This window comes from Salvelinus fontinalis, unplaced genomic scaffold, assembly GCF_029448725.1.
Source record: "Salvelinus fontinalis isolate EN_2023a unplaced genomic scaffold, ASM2944872v1 scaffold_0053, whole genome shotgun sequence".
Taxonomy (NCBI): Eukaryota; Metazoa; Chordata; class Actinopteri; order Salmoniformes; family Salmonidae; genus Salvelinus; species Salvelinus fontinalis.
This window is the reverse complement of record NW_026600262.1, coordinates 540,001-556,738: the sequence shown is the minus strand read 5'-3', so window position 1 is coordinate 556,738 and position 16,738 is coordinate 540,001. Positions and strand designations below refer to the sequence as shown.

Here is a 16,738-nt window from a genome sequence, read left to right as displayed (position 1 = left end):
TCTTACAGCGAAAACACAATAAATCGTTATATTAGCATAGCACATAGCACATAGCAGCCCAGCATTGATTCTAGCCAAAGTGAGCGATAAAAGTCAACATCGCCAAAATATATAAATTTTTTCACTAACCTTTTTAGAATTCTTCAGATGACACTCCTGTAACATCATATTACACAATCCATATAGAGTTTGATCGAAAATGTCCATATTTAGCCACCAAAATCATGGTTAGACAATGTGAAATGTAGCCCAGCTGGTGAGAAAATGTCCGTGCGCCATATTAGACAGTGATCTACTCTTATACATAAATACTCATAAACGTGACTAAAAAATATAGGGTGGACAGGGATTGATAGACAATTTAATTCTTAATACAATCGCGGAATTACATTTTTTAAATTATCCTTACTTTTCAATACAGTTTGCGCCAAGCGAAGCTACGTCAAAAAACATGGCGTCCTAAGCCACTAACATTTTTCGACAGAAACACGATTTATCATAATAAAAATGTCCTACTTTGAGCTGTTCTTCCATCAGTATCTTGGGCAAAGGATCCTTTCTTGGGTCTAATCGTCTTTTGGTGGAAAGCTGTCCTCTTGCCATGTGGAAATGCCAACTGCGTTCGGGATGAACTGGAAGCGTGCCCGGCAATTCACAGCGTTTCAGAAATAAATGTCCCAAAATCGCACTAAACGGATATAAATTGCTATAAAACGCTTTAAATTAACTACCTTATGATGTTTTTAACTCCTATAACGAGTAGAAACATGACCAGAGTAATATTACTCCCTCCACTAATGCTTGGAACAAGTGCGGGTCGATGTCCTCCAGGCGCATGACGCAGCAAGAAAAGAGTTCCTAGCTACAGGGTTTTTTAATTTGTAGTGCCTGTGAACGCGCAATCGAGCCCGTTGGAATCGTCATCACGTAAAGGCATCCAGGGGAAGACGTAAGCAGTGTCCGTATACTCATAGCAATAACTGTGGCCTTTTAACTGACTCCAGATCAGGGGCCAACATTTCTGAAATCTGACTCCATGTCAGGGAAATTGCTGTAGAATGGGTTCTGTTCCACTTAGAGACAAAATGTCAACTCCTATAGAAACTATAGACTGTTTTCTATCCAATAATAATAATATGCATATTGTACGATTTTTGTGGGAAGCAGTTTCAAAAATTACACGATTAGCATAAATAGTGACAACAGCGCCCCAGCCTCAACAGGTTAACTGGTGTCCATCTCTCTTCCTTCTCTCTCTTAACTGGTGTCTGTCTCTCCCCCTTCTCTCTCTTAACTGGTGTCCGTCTCTCTCTTCCTTCTCTCTCTTAACTGGTGTCCGTCTCTCTCCCTTCTCTCTCTTAACTGGTGTCCGTCTCTCTTCCTTCTCTCTCTTAACTGGTGTCCGTCTCTCTCCCTTCTCTCTCTTAACTGGTGTCCGTCTCTCTTCCTTCTCTCTCTTAACTGGTGTCCGTCTCTCTCTCCCGTCTCTCTCTTAACTGGTGTCTGTCTCTCTCTCCCTTCTCTCTCTTAACTGGTGTCTGTCTCTCACCCTTCTCTCTCTTAACTGGTGTCCGTCTCTCTTCCTTCTCTCTCTTAACTGGTGTCCGTCTCTCTCTCCCTTCTCTCTCTTAACTGGTGTCTGTCTCTCTCTCCCTTCTCTCTCTTAACTGGTGTCCGTCTCTCTCCCTTCTCTCTCTTAACTGGTGTCCGTCTCTCTTCCTTCTCTCTCTTAACTGGTGTCCGTCTCTCTCTCCCTTCTCTCTCTTAACTGGTGTCTGTCTCTCTTCCTTCTCTCTCTTAACTGGTGTCTGTCTCTCTCCCTTCTCTCTCTTAACTGGTGTCTGTCTCTCCCCCTTCTCTCTCTTAACTGGTGTCTGTCTCTCTCTCCCTTCTCTCTCTTAACTGGTGTCTGTCTCTCCCCCTTCTCTCTCTTAACTGGTGTCTGTCTCTCTCTCCCTTCTCTCTCTTAACTGGTGTCTGTCTCTCCCCCTTCTCTCTCTTAACTGGTGTCCGTCTCTCTTCCTTCTCTCTCTTAACTGGTGTCCGTCTCTCTCTCCCTTCTCTCTCTTAACTGGTGTCTGTCTCTCTCTCCCTTCTCTCTCTTAACTGGTGTCCGTCTCTCTCCCTTCTCTCTCTTAACTGGTGTCCGTCTCTCTTCCTTCTCTCTCTTAACTGGTGTCCGTCTCTCTCTCCCTTCTCTCTCTTAACTGGTGTCCGTCTCTCTTCCTTCTCTCTCTTAACTGGTGTCTGTCTCTCTCCCTTCTCTCTCTTAACTGGTGTCTGTCTCTCCCCCTTCTCTCTCTTAACTGGTGTCTGTCTCTCTCTCCCTTCTCTCTCTTAACTGGTGTCTGTCTCTCCCCCTTCTCTCTCTTAACTGGTGTCTGTCTCTCTCTCCCTTCTCTCTCTTAACTGGTGTCTGTCTCTCCCCCTTCTCTCTCTTAACTGGTGTCTGTCTCTCTCTCCCTTCTCTCTCTTAACTGGTGTCTGTCTCTCCCCCTTCTCTCTCTTAACTGGTGTCCGTCTCTCTTCCTTCTCTCTCTTAACTGGTGTCCGTCTCTCACCCTTCTCTCTCTTAACTGGTGTCCGTCTCTCTCTCCCTTCTCTCTCTTAACTGGTGTCCGTCTCTCTCCCTTCTCTCTCTTAACTGGTGTCCGTCTCTCTTCCTTCTCTCTATTAACTGGTGTCCGTCTCTCTCCCTTCTCTCTCTTAACTGGTGTCCGTCTCTCTCCCTTCTCCCCCACGGTGTGCCATCGTGCTCCTTTTATTTAGCGGCTGGTTGGCACTTTCCTCTTATAACCTCCACTTATATCTGTCCGTGTCGGGGTGCCCAGCTCCCGTATCCCCAGCAGAGGGAGCCAACGTCATCTCATGTACCTCCCCTCTATTACCATCCCCAGGGTAGACCTCCTGGGATACCACAATACCTTCGACTTGGAGGCTAAGCTACCTGGTAAAAGAGTAGGTCATAGATCCAATCTATGGCTCAGAAGTGACAGCCGAACCAACCCTGGGCGTCCTGGTGGGAGTCAAAATGTAGCTTACCCCCGGCATGTGCAACATGGAGACGAGCATGGAAGTGGTGTGAGAATTTCACTTTCTTCTCATGAAGGTTTCACATTGAGAAATGCTCTTTTCAAAGCTGAGGTCAAGAAAGATGAACACTTTGTGTCCGGCGAAGTGTAGCTGGTCTCTGCAGCTACACTTCGGAAGTGATGGAATGCTGACCGGACCCAGCAAAGAAGTCTGACGTGAACTTGACCTGTTTGGGCTGCAGGAGCAGTATTGAGTAGCCGGATAAAAGGTGCCCATTTCAAACGGCCTCGTACTCAATTCTTGCTCGTACAATATGCATATTATTATTACTATTGGATAGAAAACACTCTCTAGTTTCTAAAACCATTTGAATTATATCTGTGAGTAAAACAGAACTCATTTTGCAGCAAACTTCCTGACAGGAAGTGGAAAATCTGAAATCGATGCTCTGTTCTAGGGCCTGCCTATAAATGTCCTTGATATTTATTAGAATACATGCACTTCATATGTCTTCCACTAGATGTCAACAGGCAGTGAGTGAAGAAATGGAGTGTGTAACTTGATCTGGGGTCGAATTATGGCAGCATTCGCGCAGCATTCGCGCAAAACTGAAAGCACGAACCACTGCTTTTAATCATGGCAAGGCAACCGGAAACATGACCGAACACAAACAGTGTAGCTAGTCCCTCCGCAAGGCAATCAAACAAGTTAAGCATCAGTATAGAGACAAAGTAGTAACACAATTCAACAGCTCAGACACAAGAAGTATGTGGCAGGGTCTACAGTCAAACACAGACTACAAAAAGAAAACCAGCCCTGTCGCGGACCCCGATGTCTTGTTCCCAGACAAACTAAACAACTTCTTTGCTCGCTTTGAGGACAATACACTGACACGGCCCGCTACCAAAACTTGCGGGCTCTCCTTCACCGCAGCCAACGTGAGTAAAATATTTAAACGGGTTAACTCCCGCAAGGCTGCCGGCCCAGATGGCATCCCCAGCCGTGTCCTAAGAGCATGCGCAGACCAGCTGGCAGAAGTGTATATATTTCATATCTGAGATTCTTCAAAGTAGCCAACACACTTCCAGCTGGCTGGCTGGCTGGCTGGCTGGCTGGCTGGCTGGCTGGCTGGCTGGCTGGCTGTCTATCCATCTATCTATCGTTATACTGTTCTCTCTCTATATATCTCTAATTTCAGACTGAGGGGAGTGGTAAACAGTCACCTATAACCCCAGATTCTGTCTGCTGCACAATGACACACACACCACACCACACACCACACACACACACCACACAACACACACCACACACACCACACAACACACACACCAAGGCTGTAGCACTTGTTTATTATGTGTAGGGCTCCTGGAGTAAAAGTGAGCGACAGAGAGAGAGAGAGAGCATACGTGTGTATATGTGAGTGTGTGTGTGTGCATGTGTGTGTGTGCGTGTGTGTGTGTGTGCCTGTGTATGTGTAGGGGGGTAATTACGGTGTAGGGTGTCTCCGACTGTGACCTAGGAGCATCCACTAACTGCCAGAGAGAGAGAGAGAGAGAGAGAGAGAGAGAGAGAGAGAGAGCAGAGCCAGTTGACAAAGAGAAACAGAGCGCTTCATCGGGTAGAGCTGCACCTGATAAAAGAGGAGAAAAACAGAGGAGGAGGATAAGAGATTGAAATTGGAAGCGAGGGATATTTTCCTGCTGGAACTAAGAGACTTTCACCTGTAGAGAAGAACACCTCTCTGTCCCGGAGTAGCCCTCTCTTCCTTCATTCGCTCCTCTTCCTGCTGGGTGTCTGAGTGTGAGAGAGAGGTGGCGGTTGAGAGGAAAGTGTGTGTGTGGGACTGGCGTGCATACATGTTAGTATTTATGTACTTGTGGTGTGTGAGGTGGCCTGATATGTGTATGTTTATGGTTGTGAGTGAGTGGGAGTGTCTGTGTGTACGGTTGTGTGTGTGTGTGTGGAAAGTGTGTGAGCGTATATGAGCTTATGTACCGGCCCTAATGCCATCAGCAACAAAGGCAGAGTATGTGGAGGGTGGAGGTGTGGTGGGTGAGGGGGAGTGTGGTGGCATTGTGAGCCAGTTGGAGGCCTCTGGGCTGGGTAGAGAGCGACATGCCCACTCCTGTCTAAAGGTCCCCAGGGAGCTTCTGAGGAGCTTCCCTCACTCCAAACGGGTGGGCTCCTATCTGGTGGGGAAGATGATCAACAAGGGCTCCTTCGCTAAGGTCATGGAGGGGCTACACATCAGCACAGGAGAGAAGGTAATGTTTTACTTTTGTTTTATTTTATCCTTTATTTAACTAGGCGAGTCAGTTAAGAACACGTTCTTATTTACAATGACGGCCTACCAGGGAACAGTGGGTTAACTGCCTTGTTCAGAGGCAGAACGACATATTTTTACCTTGTCAGCTCGGGGATTCAATCCAGCAATCCAGTGAGTCTCACTAGACTACCCTGCAGAGGGTTCTGGGATGGTGCTGTGGTCCAGTGAGTCTCACTAGACTACCCTGCAGAGGGTTCTGGGATGGTGCTGTGGTTCAGTGAGTCTCACTAGACTACCCTGCAGAGGGTTCTGGGATGGTGCTGTGGTCCAGTGAGTCTCACTAGACTACCCTGCAGAGGGTTCTGGGATGGTGCTGTGGTCCAGTGAGTCTCACTAGACTACCCTGCAGAGGGTTCTGGGATGGTGCTCTGGTCCAGTGAGTTTCACTAGACTACCCTGCAGAGGGTTCTGGGATGGTGCTGTGGTCCAGTGAGTCTCACTAGACTACCCTGCAGAGGGTTCTGGGATGGTGCTCTGGTCCAGTGAGTTTCACTAGACTACCCTGCAGAGGGTTCTGGGATGGTGCTCTGGTCCAGTGAGTTTCACTAGACTACCCTGCAGAGGGTTCTGGGATGGTGCTGTGGTCCAGTGAGTCTCACTAGACTACCCTGCAGAGGGTTCTGGGATGGTGCTGTGGTTCAGTGAGTCTCACTAGACTACCCTGCAGAGGGTTCTGGGATGGTGCTGTGGTCCAGTGAGTCTCACTAGACTACCCTGCAGAGGGTTCTGGGATGGTGCTGTGGTCCAGTGAGTCTCACTAGACTACCCTGCAGAGGGTTCTGGGATGGTGCTGTGGTTCAGTGAGTCTCACTAGACTACCCTGCAGAGGGTTCTGGGATGGTGCTCTGGTCCAGTGAGTCTCACTAGACTACCCTGCAGAGGGTTCTGGGATGGTGCTCTGGTCCAGTGAGTCTCACTAGACTACCCTGCAGAGGGTTCTGGGATGGTGCTCTGGTCCAGTGAGTCTCACTAGACTACCCTGCAGAGGGTTCTGGGATGGTGCTGTGGTCCAGTGAGTCTCACTAGACTACCCTGCAGAGGGTTCTGGGATGGTGCTGTGGTCCAGTGAGTCTCACTAGACTACCCTGCAGAGGGTTCTGGGATAGTGCTCTGGTCCAGTGAGTCTCACTAGACTACCCTGCAGAGGGTTCTGGGATGGTGCTCTGGTCCAGTGAGTCTCACTAGACTACCCTGCAGAGGGTTCTGGGATGGTGCTCTGGTCCAGTGAGTCTCACTAGACTACCCTGCAGAGGGTTCTGGGATGGTGCTGTGGTCCAGTGATTCTCACTAGACTACCCTGCAGAGGGTTCTGGGATGGTGCTGTGGTTCAGTGAGTCTCACTAGACTACCCTGCAGAGGGTTCTGGGATGGTGCTCTGGTCCAGTGAGTCTCACTAGACTACCCTGCAGAGGGTTCTGGGATGGTGCTGTGGTCCAGTGATTCTCACTAGACTACCCTGCAGAGGGTTCTGGGATGGTGCTGTGGTTCAGTGATTCTCACTAGACTACCCTGCAGAGGGTTCTGGGATGGTGCTCTGGTCCAGTGAGTCTCACTAGACTACCCTGCAGAGGGTTCTGGGATGGTGCTGTGGTTCAGTGAGTCTCTATCCACTAGACTGTGTATGTGACCTGGTCTCCATAGCGATGGCCTCAGATGTATTTTCCTGCTTCAGTCTTTTTCATTTTTAACCTCTATTACAGATATTTGGTTCAACTCAGCTAGATCTGGAGGCTTGGTTTACACCTGTATTGACTGTGTTGTATTGAGTGTGCTGTATTGCTGTATTGTATTGACTTTTGTAACAGTTGGTGCCCTCACGTATGGTTCAGTTTTGCTTGCCTCAAGCATAGAAGGCATTTACCCCATCTGGTAGGTTCGTGTCACTGGGTAGCTCTTGGCTGGGTTTCCCTTTTGTATTCCGTGATAGTTCATCCGACGAGTGTCAGAACCGGTGTAGTACGATTCGATCTTAGTTGACACTTTGCCTGTTTAGTGGTTCATCGAAGGGCATAGCAGGATTTCTTATCCGGATTAGTGTCCCACTCCTCGAAAGTGTCAGCTCTCCCCTTTAGCTCAGTGCGGATGTTGCCTGTAATCCATGGCTTCTGGTTGGGATATGTACAGTATGGGCAATGTGGGGACGACGTCGTTGATGCAGTTATTGACGCAATCGTCCCACCTGGCCAATAGCCAGGGAAAATACAGAGCGCCATATTCAAATAAAATGATATAAAAATCAAACTTTCATTAAATCACACATGTAAGATACCAAATTAAAGCTACACCCGTTGTGAATCCAGCCAACATGTCAGATTTCAAAAAGGCTTTTCGGCGAAAGCATAAGATGCTTTTATCTGATGATAGCACAACAGTAAACAAAGAGAGTAGCATATTTCAACACTGCACGCACGACACAAAACGCAGAAATAAAAATATAAGGCATATAATTCATGCCTTACCTTTGACGAACTTCTTTTGTTGGCACTCCAATATGTCCCATAAATGGTCCTTTTTTTCGATTAATTGCGTCGATATATATCCAAAATGTAAATGTATTTGGCGCGTTTCATCCAGAAAAACACAGCTTCCAACTTGCGAAACGTCACTACAAAATATCTCAAAAGTTACATGTAAACTTTACCAAAACATTTCAAATTACTTTTGTAATACAACGTTAGGTATTTTTAAACGTTAATAATCGATCAAATTGAAGACGGGATGATCTGTGTTCAATACAAAAAGAAAACAAACTGACGCAACTTTTCTGGTAATGTGCCTCTCAAACAATTTACTTCAAGTGACTCTCATTAAAGATGGCCGTACTTCTTCATTACACAAAGAAGGAAAAACCTCAACCAATTTCCAAAGACTGGTGACATCCAGTGGAAGCGGTAGGAACTGCAAACAAGTCCCTTAGAAATCTAGGGTTGTAGGGTTGTGTTGTATCGACTGTGTTGTATTGACTGTGTTGTGTCTGTGTCAGGTGGCCATCAAGGTGATTGATAAGAAGAAGGCGAGGCAGGACTCCTACGTTCTAAAGAATATGAAGAGAGAACCTCGTATTCACCAGATGGTCAGACATCCTCATATAGTAGTTCTACTGGAGGTAAGACACACACACACAGCCACGCAGACACACACACACACACACACACACACACACACACACACACACACACACACACACACACACACACACACAGCCACGCAGACACACACACACACACACACACACACACACACACACACACACAGCCACGCAGACACACACACACACACACACACACACACACACACACAGCCACGCAGACACACACACACACACACACACACACACACACACACACACACACACACACACACACACACACACACACACACACACACACACACACCACCAGACACACACACACACACACACACACACACACACACACACACACACACACACACACACACACACAGCCACGCAGACACACACACACACACACATAGCCACGCAGACACACACACACACACACACACAGCCACGCAAACACACACACACACACACACACACAGCCACGCAGATACACACACACAGCCACACACACACAGCCACGCAGACACATGCTCACTTTGAGGCAAGCAACACTGAGGCATGCATGAGAGCATCAGCTGTTCCGGACGACTGTGTGATCATGCTCTCCGTAGCCGATGTGAGTAAGACCTTTAAACAGGTCAACATTCATAAGGCTGCAGGCCAGACGGATTACCAGGACGTGTGCTTTGGGCATGTCTGGGCATGTGCTGACCAACTGGCAAGTGTCTTCACTGACATTTTCAACCTTTCCCTCACCCAGTCTGTAATATCAACATGTTTCAAGCAGACCACCATAGTCCCTGTGCCCAATAACACAAAGGTAACCTGCCTAAATGACTACAAACCCGTAGCACTCACGTCTGTAGCCACGAAGTGCTTTTGAAAGACTGGTCATGGCTCACATCAACACCATCATCCCAGAAACCCTAGACCCACTCCAATTTGCATACCGCCCAAACAGATCCACAGATGATGCAATCGAGATTGCACTCCACACTGCCCTTTCCCACCTGGACAAAAGGAACACCTATGTGAGAATGATATCCATTGACTACAGCTCAGTGGTCAACACCATAGTGCCCTCAAAGCTCATCACTAACCTTGGGACTAAACACCTCCCTCTGCAACTGGATTTTGGACTTCCTGATGGGCCACCCCAGGTGGTGAGGGTAGGTAACAACCCATCCACCACGCTGGAGCTCCACAGGGGTGCGCGCTCAGTCCCCTCCTGACTCCCAGTTCACCCATGACTGCATGGCCAGGCACGACTCCAACACCATTATTAAGTTTTGCAGACGACACAACAGTGGTAGGCCTGATCACCGACAACGATGAGACAGCCTATAGGGAGGACCTGGTCGTGTGGTGCCAGGATAACAACCTATCCCTCTACGTAACCAAGACTAAGGAGATGATTGTGGACTACAGGAAAAGGAGGACCGAGCACGCCTCCATTCTCATCGAAGGGGCTGTAGTGGAGCAGGTTGAGAGCTTCAAGTTCCTTGGTGTCCACATCAACAACAAACTAGAATGGTCCAAACACACCAAGACAGTCGTGAAGAGGGCACGACAAAACCTATTTTTGGATAAAGAGACTTTATCGAACAAAACTGCCTGCTACTCCCCTCAGGAAACTAAAAAGATTTGTCATGGGTCCTCAGATCCTCAGAAGGTTCTACAGCTGCAACATCGAGAGCATCCTGACTGGTTGCATCACTGCCTGGTACGGCAACTGCTCGGCCTCTGACTGCAAGGCACTACAGACGGTAGTGCGTACGGCCCAATACATCACTGGGGCTAAGCTGCCTGCCATCCAGGACCTCTACACCAAGCGGTGTCAGTGGAAGGCCCTAAAAATGGTCAAAGACCCCAGCCACCCCAGTCATAGACTGTTCTCTCTACTACCGCATGGCAAGCGGTACCGGAGTGCCAAGTCTAGGACAAAAAGGCTTCTCAACAGTTTTTACCCCCAAACCATAAGACTCCTGAACAGGTCATCAAATGGCTACCCGGACTATTTGCATTGTGTCCTGCCCCCCCCCCTAACCCCTATTTTACGCTGCTGCTACTCTCTGTTCATCATTTATGCATAGTTACTTTAACTATACGTTCATGTACATACTACTTCAATCAGCCTGACTAACCGGTGTCTGTATGTAGCCTCGCTACTTTTATAGCCTCGCTACTGTATATAGCCTGTCTTTTTACTGTTATTTTAGTTCTTAAGTTCTCTAGGGGGGCAGCATTCGGAATTTTGGATGAAAAGCATGCCCAAATTAAACTGCCTGCTACTCGGGCCCAGAAGATATGATATGAATATAACTGGAAGATTTGGATAGAAAACACTCTAAAGTTTCCAAAACTGTTAAAATAGTATAACAGAACTGTGAGTATAACAGAACTGATTTGGCAGGTGAAAACCTGAGAAAAATCCATTCAGGAAATAGTTTTCTTTTTGTTTTTTGTAGTTTTCTATTCAATGCCATTACAGTATCCATTGACTTAGGACTCAAATTGCAGTTCCTATGCCTTCCACTAGATGTCAACAGTCTTTAGAAATTGTTTCAGGCTTGTATTCTGAAAAATGAGGAAGTAAGAGCAGTCTGAATGAGTGGATCCTAAAGTGTCACAGAGCTTTTTCATGCGCACGACCGAGAGAGGGCCTTTCTTGTTTACCTTTTATGTTGACGACGTTATTGACGTTATTGTCCGGTTGAAATATTATCGATTATTGAGGCTAAAAACAACCTGAGGTTTGAATATAAACATCGTTTGACATGTTTCTATGAACTTTACGGAGACAATTTGGATTTTTTTGTCTTATTGTTTTGACTGCGTTTGAGCCTGTGGATTACTGAAGAAAAGACGTGAACAAAACGGAGGTTTTTGGATAAAGAGACTTTATCGAACAAAAGGAACATTTATTGAGTAAATGAATGTCTGCTGAGTGCAACCATATGAAGATCATCAAAGGTAAGGGATTAATTTTCTCTCTATTTCTAACTTGTGTAACTGTTCTACTTGGCTGGTTACTGTTTGTAATGATTTGTCTGCTGGGCTATGTTCTCAAATAATCGTAAGGTATGCTTTCGCCGTAAAGCATTTTTTAAATCTGACACCGTGGTTGGATTCACAAGAAGTTAATCTTTAACCTCTAACACCTCCCAAACCCGGATCCGGGATCCCCCCATCAAAAAAGCTGACTTGCATAGCCTAGCCTAAAGCCACAGGGATATCATATAATAAAATGTTCATGAAATCACAAGTCCAAGACACCAAATGAAAGATACAGATCTTGTGAATAAAGCCATCATTTCTGATTTTTAAAATGTTTTACAGGGAAGACAAAATATGTAAATCTATTAGCTAACCACGTTAGCAAAAGACACCACTTTTTTAACTCCATCAGTTTCTTACTCCATCACTAGCTTTCACAAATTCGACCAAATAAAGAAATAAATAGCCACTAACCAAGAAACAACCTCATCAGATGACAGTCTGATAACATATTTATTGTATAGCATATGTTTTGTTAGAAAAATGTGCATATTTCAGGTATAAATCATAGTTCACCATTGCAGCCACCATCACAAATCGACTAGAATAACTAGAGAGAGCAACGTGTATTACCTAATTACTCATCATAAAACATTTCTTAAAAATACACAGCGTACAGCAATTGAAAGACACAGATCTTGTGAGTCCAGACAATATTTCAGATTTTCTAAGTGTTTTACAGCGAAAACACAATATATCGTTATATTAGCATACCACATGTGCAAACATTACCCCAGCATTGATTCAAGGCAAAAAGAGCGATAACATTATCACCACCAAAATATATAAATTTTTTCACTAACCTTCTCAGAATTCTTCAGATGACACTCCTGTAACATCATATTACAACATACATATAGAGTTTGTTCGAAAATGTGCATATTTAGCCATACAAATCGTGGTTATACAATCAGAAAAGATGCCAAGCTGGCCAGAAAATGTCGGGCGCCTTCTTGGAAAGGCACCTAGTCTAATCAATAAATAATCATAAACTTGACTAAAAAGAGCCGTTACAGAATCACCCACCAAACCCAGGTCAAGCAGCGGGTTAACGGACAGCAACGACAGCAGCAGCGCAAGAAGGAGGAATGGACTTGGGAGGATGTTTTGGACGGGAAAGGTTGCTACACATGGGAGATGATCCTGGCTGGAAGGGATCGCCTCCCATGGGAACAGCTGGAGGGATCGCCTCCCATGGGAACAGCTGGAGGCACTGAGGAGAGCAGAGGCAACCGGAGAAGGGAACCGGAGTTATGAGGGGACGCGTCTAGCACGGAAGCCCGAAAAGCCCGTGAGCACCACCCAAACATTTCTTGGGGGGGGGCTAAGAGGTAGTGGGCCGAGGGCAGGTAGGAGACCTGCACACACTTCCCAGGCTAACTGTGGAGAGCGGGAGTACGGGCAGACACCATGTTACGCAGTAGAGCGCACGGTGTCTCCTGTACGGGTGCATAGCCCAGTGCGGGTTATTCCACCTCCCCGCACTGGTAGGGCTAGATTGAGCATTGAGCCAAATGTCATGAGGCCGGCCCTACATATCTGGCCACCAGTACGTCTCCTTGGGCCGGCTTACATGGCACCAGCCTTACGCAAGGTGTCCCCGGTTCGCCAATACAGCCCAGTGCGGGTTATTCCACCTCCCCGCACTGGACGGGCTACGGGGAGCATGCAACCAGGTAAGGTTGGGCAGGCTCAGTGCTCAAGGGAGCCAATACGCCTGCACGGTCCGGTATTTCCGGCGCTACCTCCTCGCCCCAGCCCAGTACCAACAGTGCCTACACCACGCACCAGGCTTCCAGTGCGTTTTAAGAGCCCTGTTCCTCCTCCACGCACTCTCCCTATGGTGCGTGTCTCCAGCCCAGTGCCTCCAGTTCCGGCACCACGCACCAGGCCTACTGTGCGCCTCAGCAGGGCAGAGTCGGCCGTCTGCCCAACGCCTTCTGCACTGCCTGTCTGCCCAGTTCCGTCTGAGCCATCTGTCTGCCCAGTTCCGTCTGAGCCATCTGTCTGCCCAGTTCCGTCTGAGCCATCTGTCTGCCCAGCGCCGTCTGAGCCATCTGTCTGCCCAGCGCCGTCTGAGCCATCTCTCTGCCCAGCGCCGTCTGAACCAACTGTCTGCCACGAGCCATTAGAGCAATCCGTCTGCCACGAGCCATTAGAGCCGCCCGTTTGTCCCGAGCCATTAGAGCCGCCCGTCTGTCCCGAGCCATTAGAGCCGTCCGTCAGTCAGGAGCTGCCAGAGCCGTCCGTCAGTCAGGAGCTGCCAGAGCCGTCCGTCAGTCAGGAGCTGCCAGAGCCGCCAGCCAGTCAGGAGCTGCCAGAGCCGCCAGCCAGTCAGGAGCTGCCAGAGCCGCCAGCCAGTCAGGAGCTGCCAGAGACGCCAGCCAGTCAGGAGCTGCCAGAGACGCCAGCCAGTCAGGAGCTGCCAGAGACGCCAGCCAGTCAGGAGCTGCCAGAGACGCCAGCCAGTCAGGAGCTGCCAGAGACGCCAGCCAGTCAGGAGCTGCCAGAGACGCCAGCCAGTCAGGAGCTGCCAGAGCTGCCCTCCGGTCATGAGCTGCTCTACAGTCATGAGCTGCTCTACAGTCATGAGCTGCCCTACAGTCATGAGCTGCCCTACAGTCATGAGCTGCCACTCAGTCCGGAGCTGCCACTCAGCCCGGACCTGCCAGAGTCCCTCAGCCCGGACCTGCCAGAGTCCCTCAGCCCGGACCTGCCAGAGTCCCTCAGCCCGGACCTGCCAGAGTCCCTCAGCCCGGACCTGCCAGAGTCCCTCAGCCAGGACCTGCCCCTTATCCCGGTGCTGCCCCTTATCCCGGTGCTGCCCCTTATCCCGGTGCTGCTCCTTCATTTAGGTGGTTTTAGTTGGAGGGTGGTCATTGGGAGGGGGATACAGAAGCGGGGAGTGACTATGGTGGTGTGGGGACAGCGTCCGGAGCCTGAGCCACCACCGTGGTCAGATGCCCACCCAGACCCTCCCCTGGACTTTGTGCTGGTGCGCCCGGCGTTCGCACCTTGAGGGGGGGGTTCTGTCACGTTCCTGACCTGTTTTCTGTTGTTTTGTATGTGTGTGATGGTCAGGGTGTGAGTTTTGGGTGGGCAGTCTATGTTTTCCGTTTATATGTTGGTTTTGGGTTGCCTGGTATGGCTCTTGATTAGAGGCAGGTGTTTTGCGTTTTCCTCTAATTGAGAGTCATATTAAGGTAGGAGGTTCTCACTGTTTGTTTGTGGGTGATTGTCACTGTGTCTGTGTTTGTTGCACCACACGGTACTGTCTCGTCTCGTTCGTTCGGTCGTTCCTGTGTATGTGTTCCTCGTTTCATGTAAGTTCATAGTTTAGGTCTGTCTAGTTCGTTTTGTTGTTTTGTAAAATTATTCAAGTGTTCTTCGTGTGTTTAGTTTCGTCTTGTTAAATAAAGTTCATTATGTATTCACAACCCGCTGCGCCTTGGTCAACTCACTCACCGAAAGAGAGCCGTTACATAGTTCTTAATACAATCGCTGAATTACATTTTTAAAATTAACCTTACTGCGCATTACTGCGCTAAAGCGAAGCTACCCAAAAATTAATGGCCGCTTATGCGTTTAACATTTTTCAACAGAAAAAGGATTTATCAGCATAAATAGTTCTTACTACATTCTTACTGAAAATCGCAGTATACTGACATAAACTGATATAAATCGGTTTAAAATAACAAGATTATGATGTCTTTAACCTGTCTAGGATCAGCGTGGCGCTAGCGGCACACCCCCCCCCCCCCCACTGAAAAACCAGTGCCGCGAAATTCAAAAAAAATATTTTTTTAAAATATTTAACTTTCACACATTAAAGTCCAATACAGCTAATGAAAGACACAGATCTTATGAATCCAGTCAACATTTCCGATTTTTAAAATGTTTTACAGGGAAGACACAATATGTAAAGATGTACATCTATTACCTAAAAACACATTAGCATAATCCACCATCTTTTATTTGTCCACCAACACCAGTAGCCATCACCAATTCGGCTAAACTAAGATATTTATAGCCCCTAACCAACAAAAAAACTCATTAGATGACAGTCTGATAACATATTTATGGTATGGGATAGGTTTTGTTAGAAAAAAGTGCATATTTCAGGTATATGGCATAGTTTACAATTGCACCCACCATCACAAATGGACTAGAATAATTACAATGAGCAACGTGTTTACCTAACTACTAATCATCAAACATTTCGTAAAAATACACAGCATACACGAATCGAAAGACACAGATCCTGTGAATACAGACAATATTTCAGATTTTCTAAGTGTCTTACAGCGAAAACACAATAAATCGTTATATTAGCTTAGCACATAGCAATTAGCAGCCCAGCATTGATTCTAGCCAAAGTGAGCGATAAAAGTCAACATCGCCAAAAGATATTAATTTTTTCACTAACCTTCTCAGAATTCTTCCGATGACACTCCTGTAACATCACATTACAACATGCATATACAGTTTGATCGAAAATGTTTATATTTAGCCACCAAAATCATGGTTAGACAATGTGAAATGTAACTCGGCTGGTCAGAATTTGTCCTTGCGCCACTTAGACAGTGATCTACTCTTATACATAAATACTCATAAACGTGACTAAAAAATATAGGGTGGACAGGGATTGATAGACAATTTAATTCTTAATACAATTGCGTTATTACATTTTTTAATTTATCCTTACTTTTCAATACAGTTTGCGCCAAGCGAAGCTACGTCAAAAAACATGGCGTCCTAGGCCACTAAAATGTTTCGACAGAAACACGATTTATCATAATAAAAATGTCCTACCTTGAGCTGTTCTTCCATCAGTATCTTGGGCAAAGGATCCTTTCTTGGGAGAAATCGTCTTTTGGTGGAAAGCTGTCCTCTTGCCATGTGGAAATGTCAACTACGTTCGGGATGAACTGAAAAGCGTGCCCAACTTTTCACATCGTTGCAAAAATAAATGTCCCAAAATCGCACTAAACGGATATAAATTGCTATAAAACGCTTTAAATTAACTACTTTGTGATGTTTGTAACTCCTATAACGAGTGAAAAGATGACCGGAGAAATATAACAGGCTAAACTAACGCTTGGAACAGGAGAGGGTCGGTGTCTTCCACGCGCGTTACGCAGCAAGAAAAGACTTGCTAGCTAAAGGTTTTTTTCATTTGTAGGGCCTGTGAACGAGCAATCGAGCCCGTTGGAATCGTCATCACGTAAAGGCATCCAGGG

General features: G+C 47.0%; 1 protein-coding gene across 1 annotated transcript in view; it reads left to right on the top strand.

Annotated features, from left to right (window-relative positions):
- Nucleotides 1-5,036: 5,036 nt before the first annotated feature.
- Nucleotides 5,037-16,738, top strand: part of LOC129842569 (uncharacterized) — a 53,250-nt gene continuing 41,548 nt past the window's right edge. Inside the window, exons 1-2 of the mRNA XM_055911178.1 lie at nt 5,037-5,297; nt 8,343-8,465. Of these exons, the coding sequence (XP_055767153.1) occupies nt 5,037-5,297; nt 8,343-8,465 (384 nt within the window). The remainder of the gene's footprint in view (nt 5,298-8,342; nt 8,466-16,738) is intronic.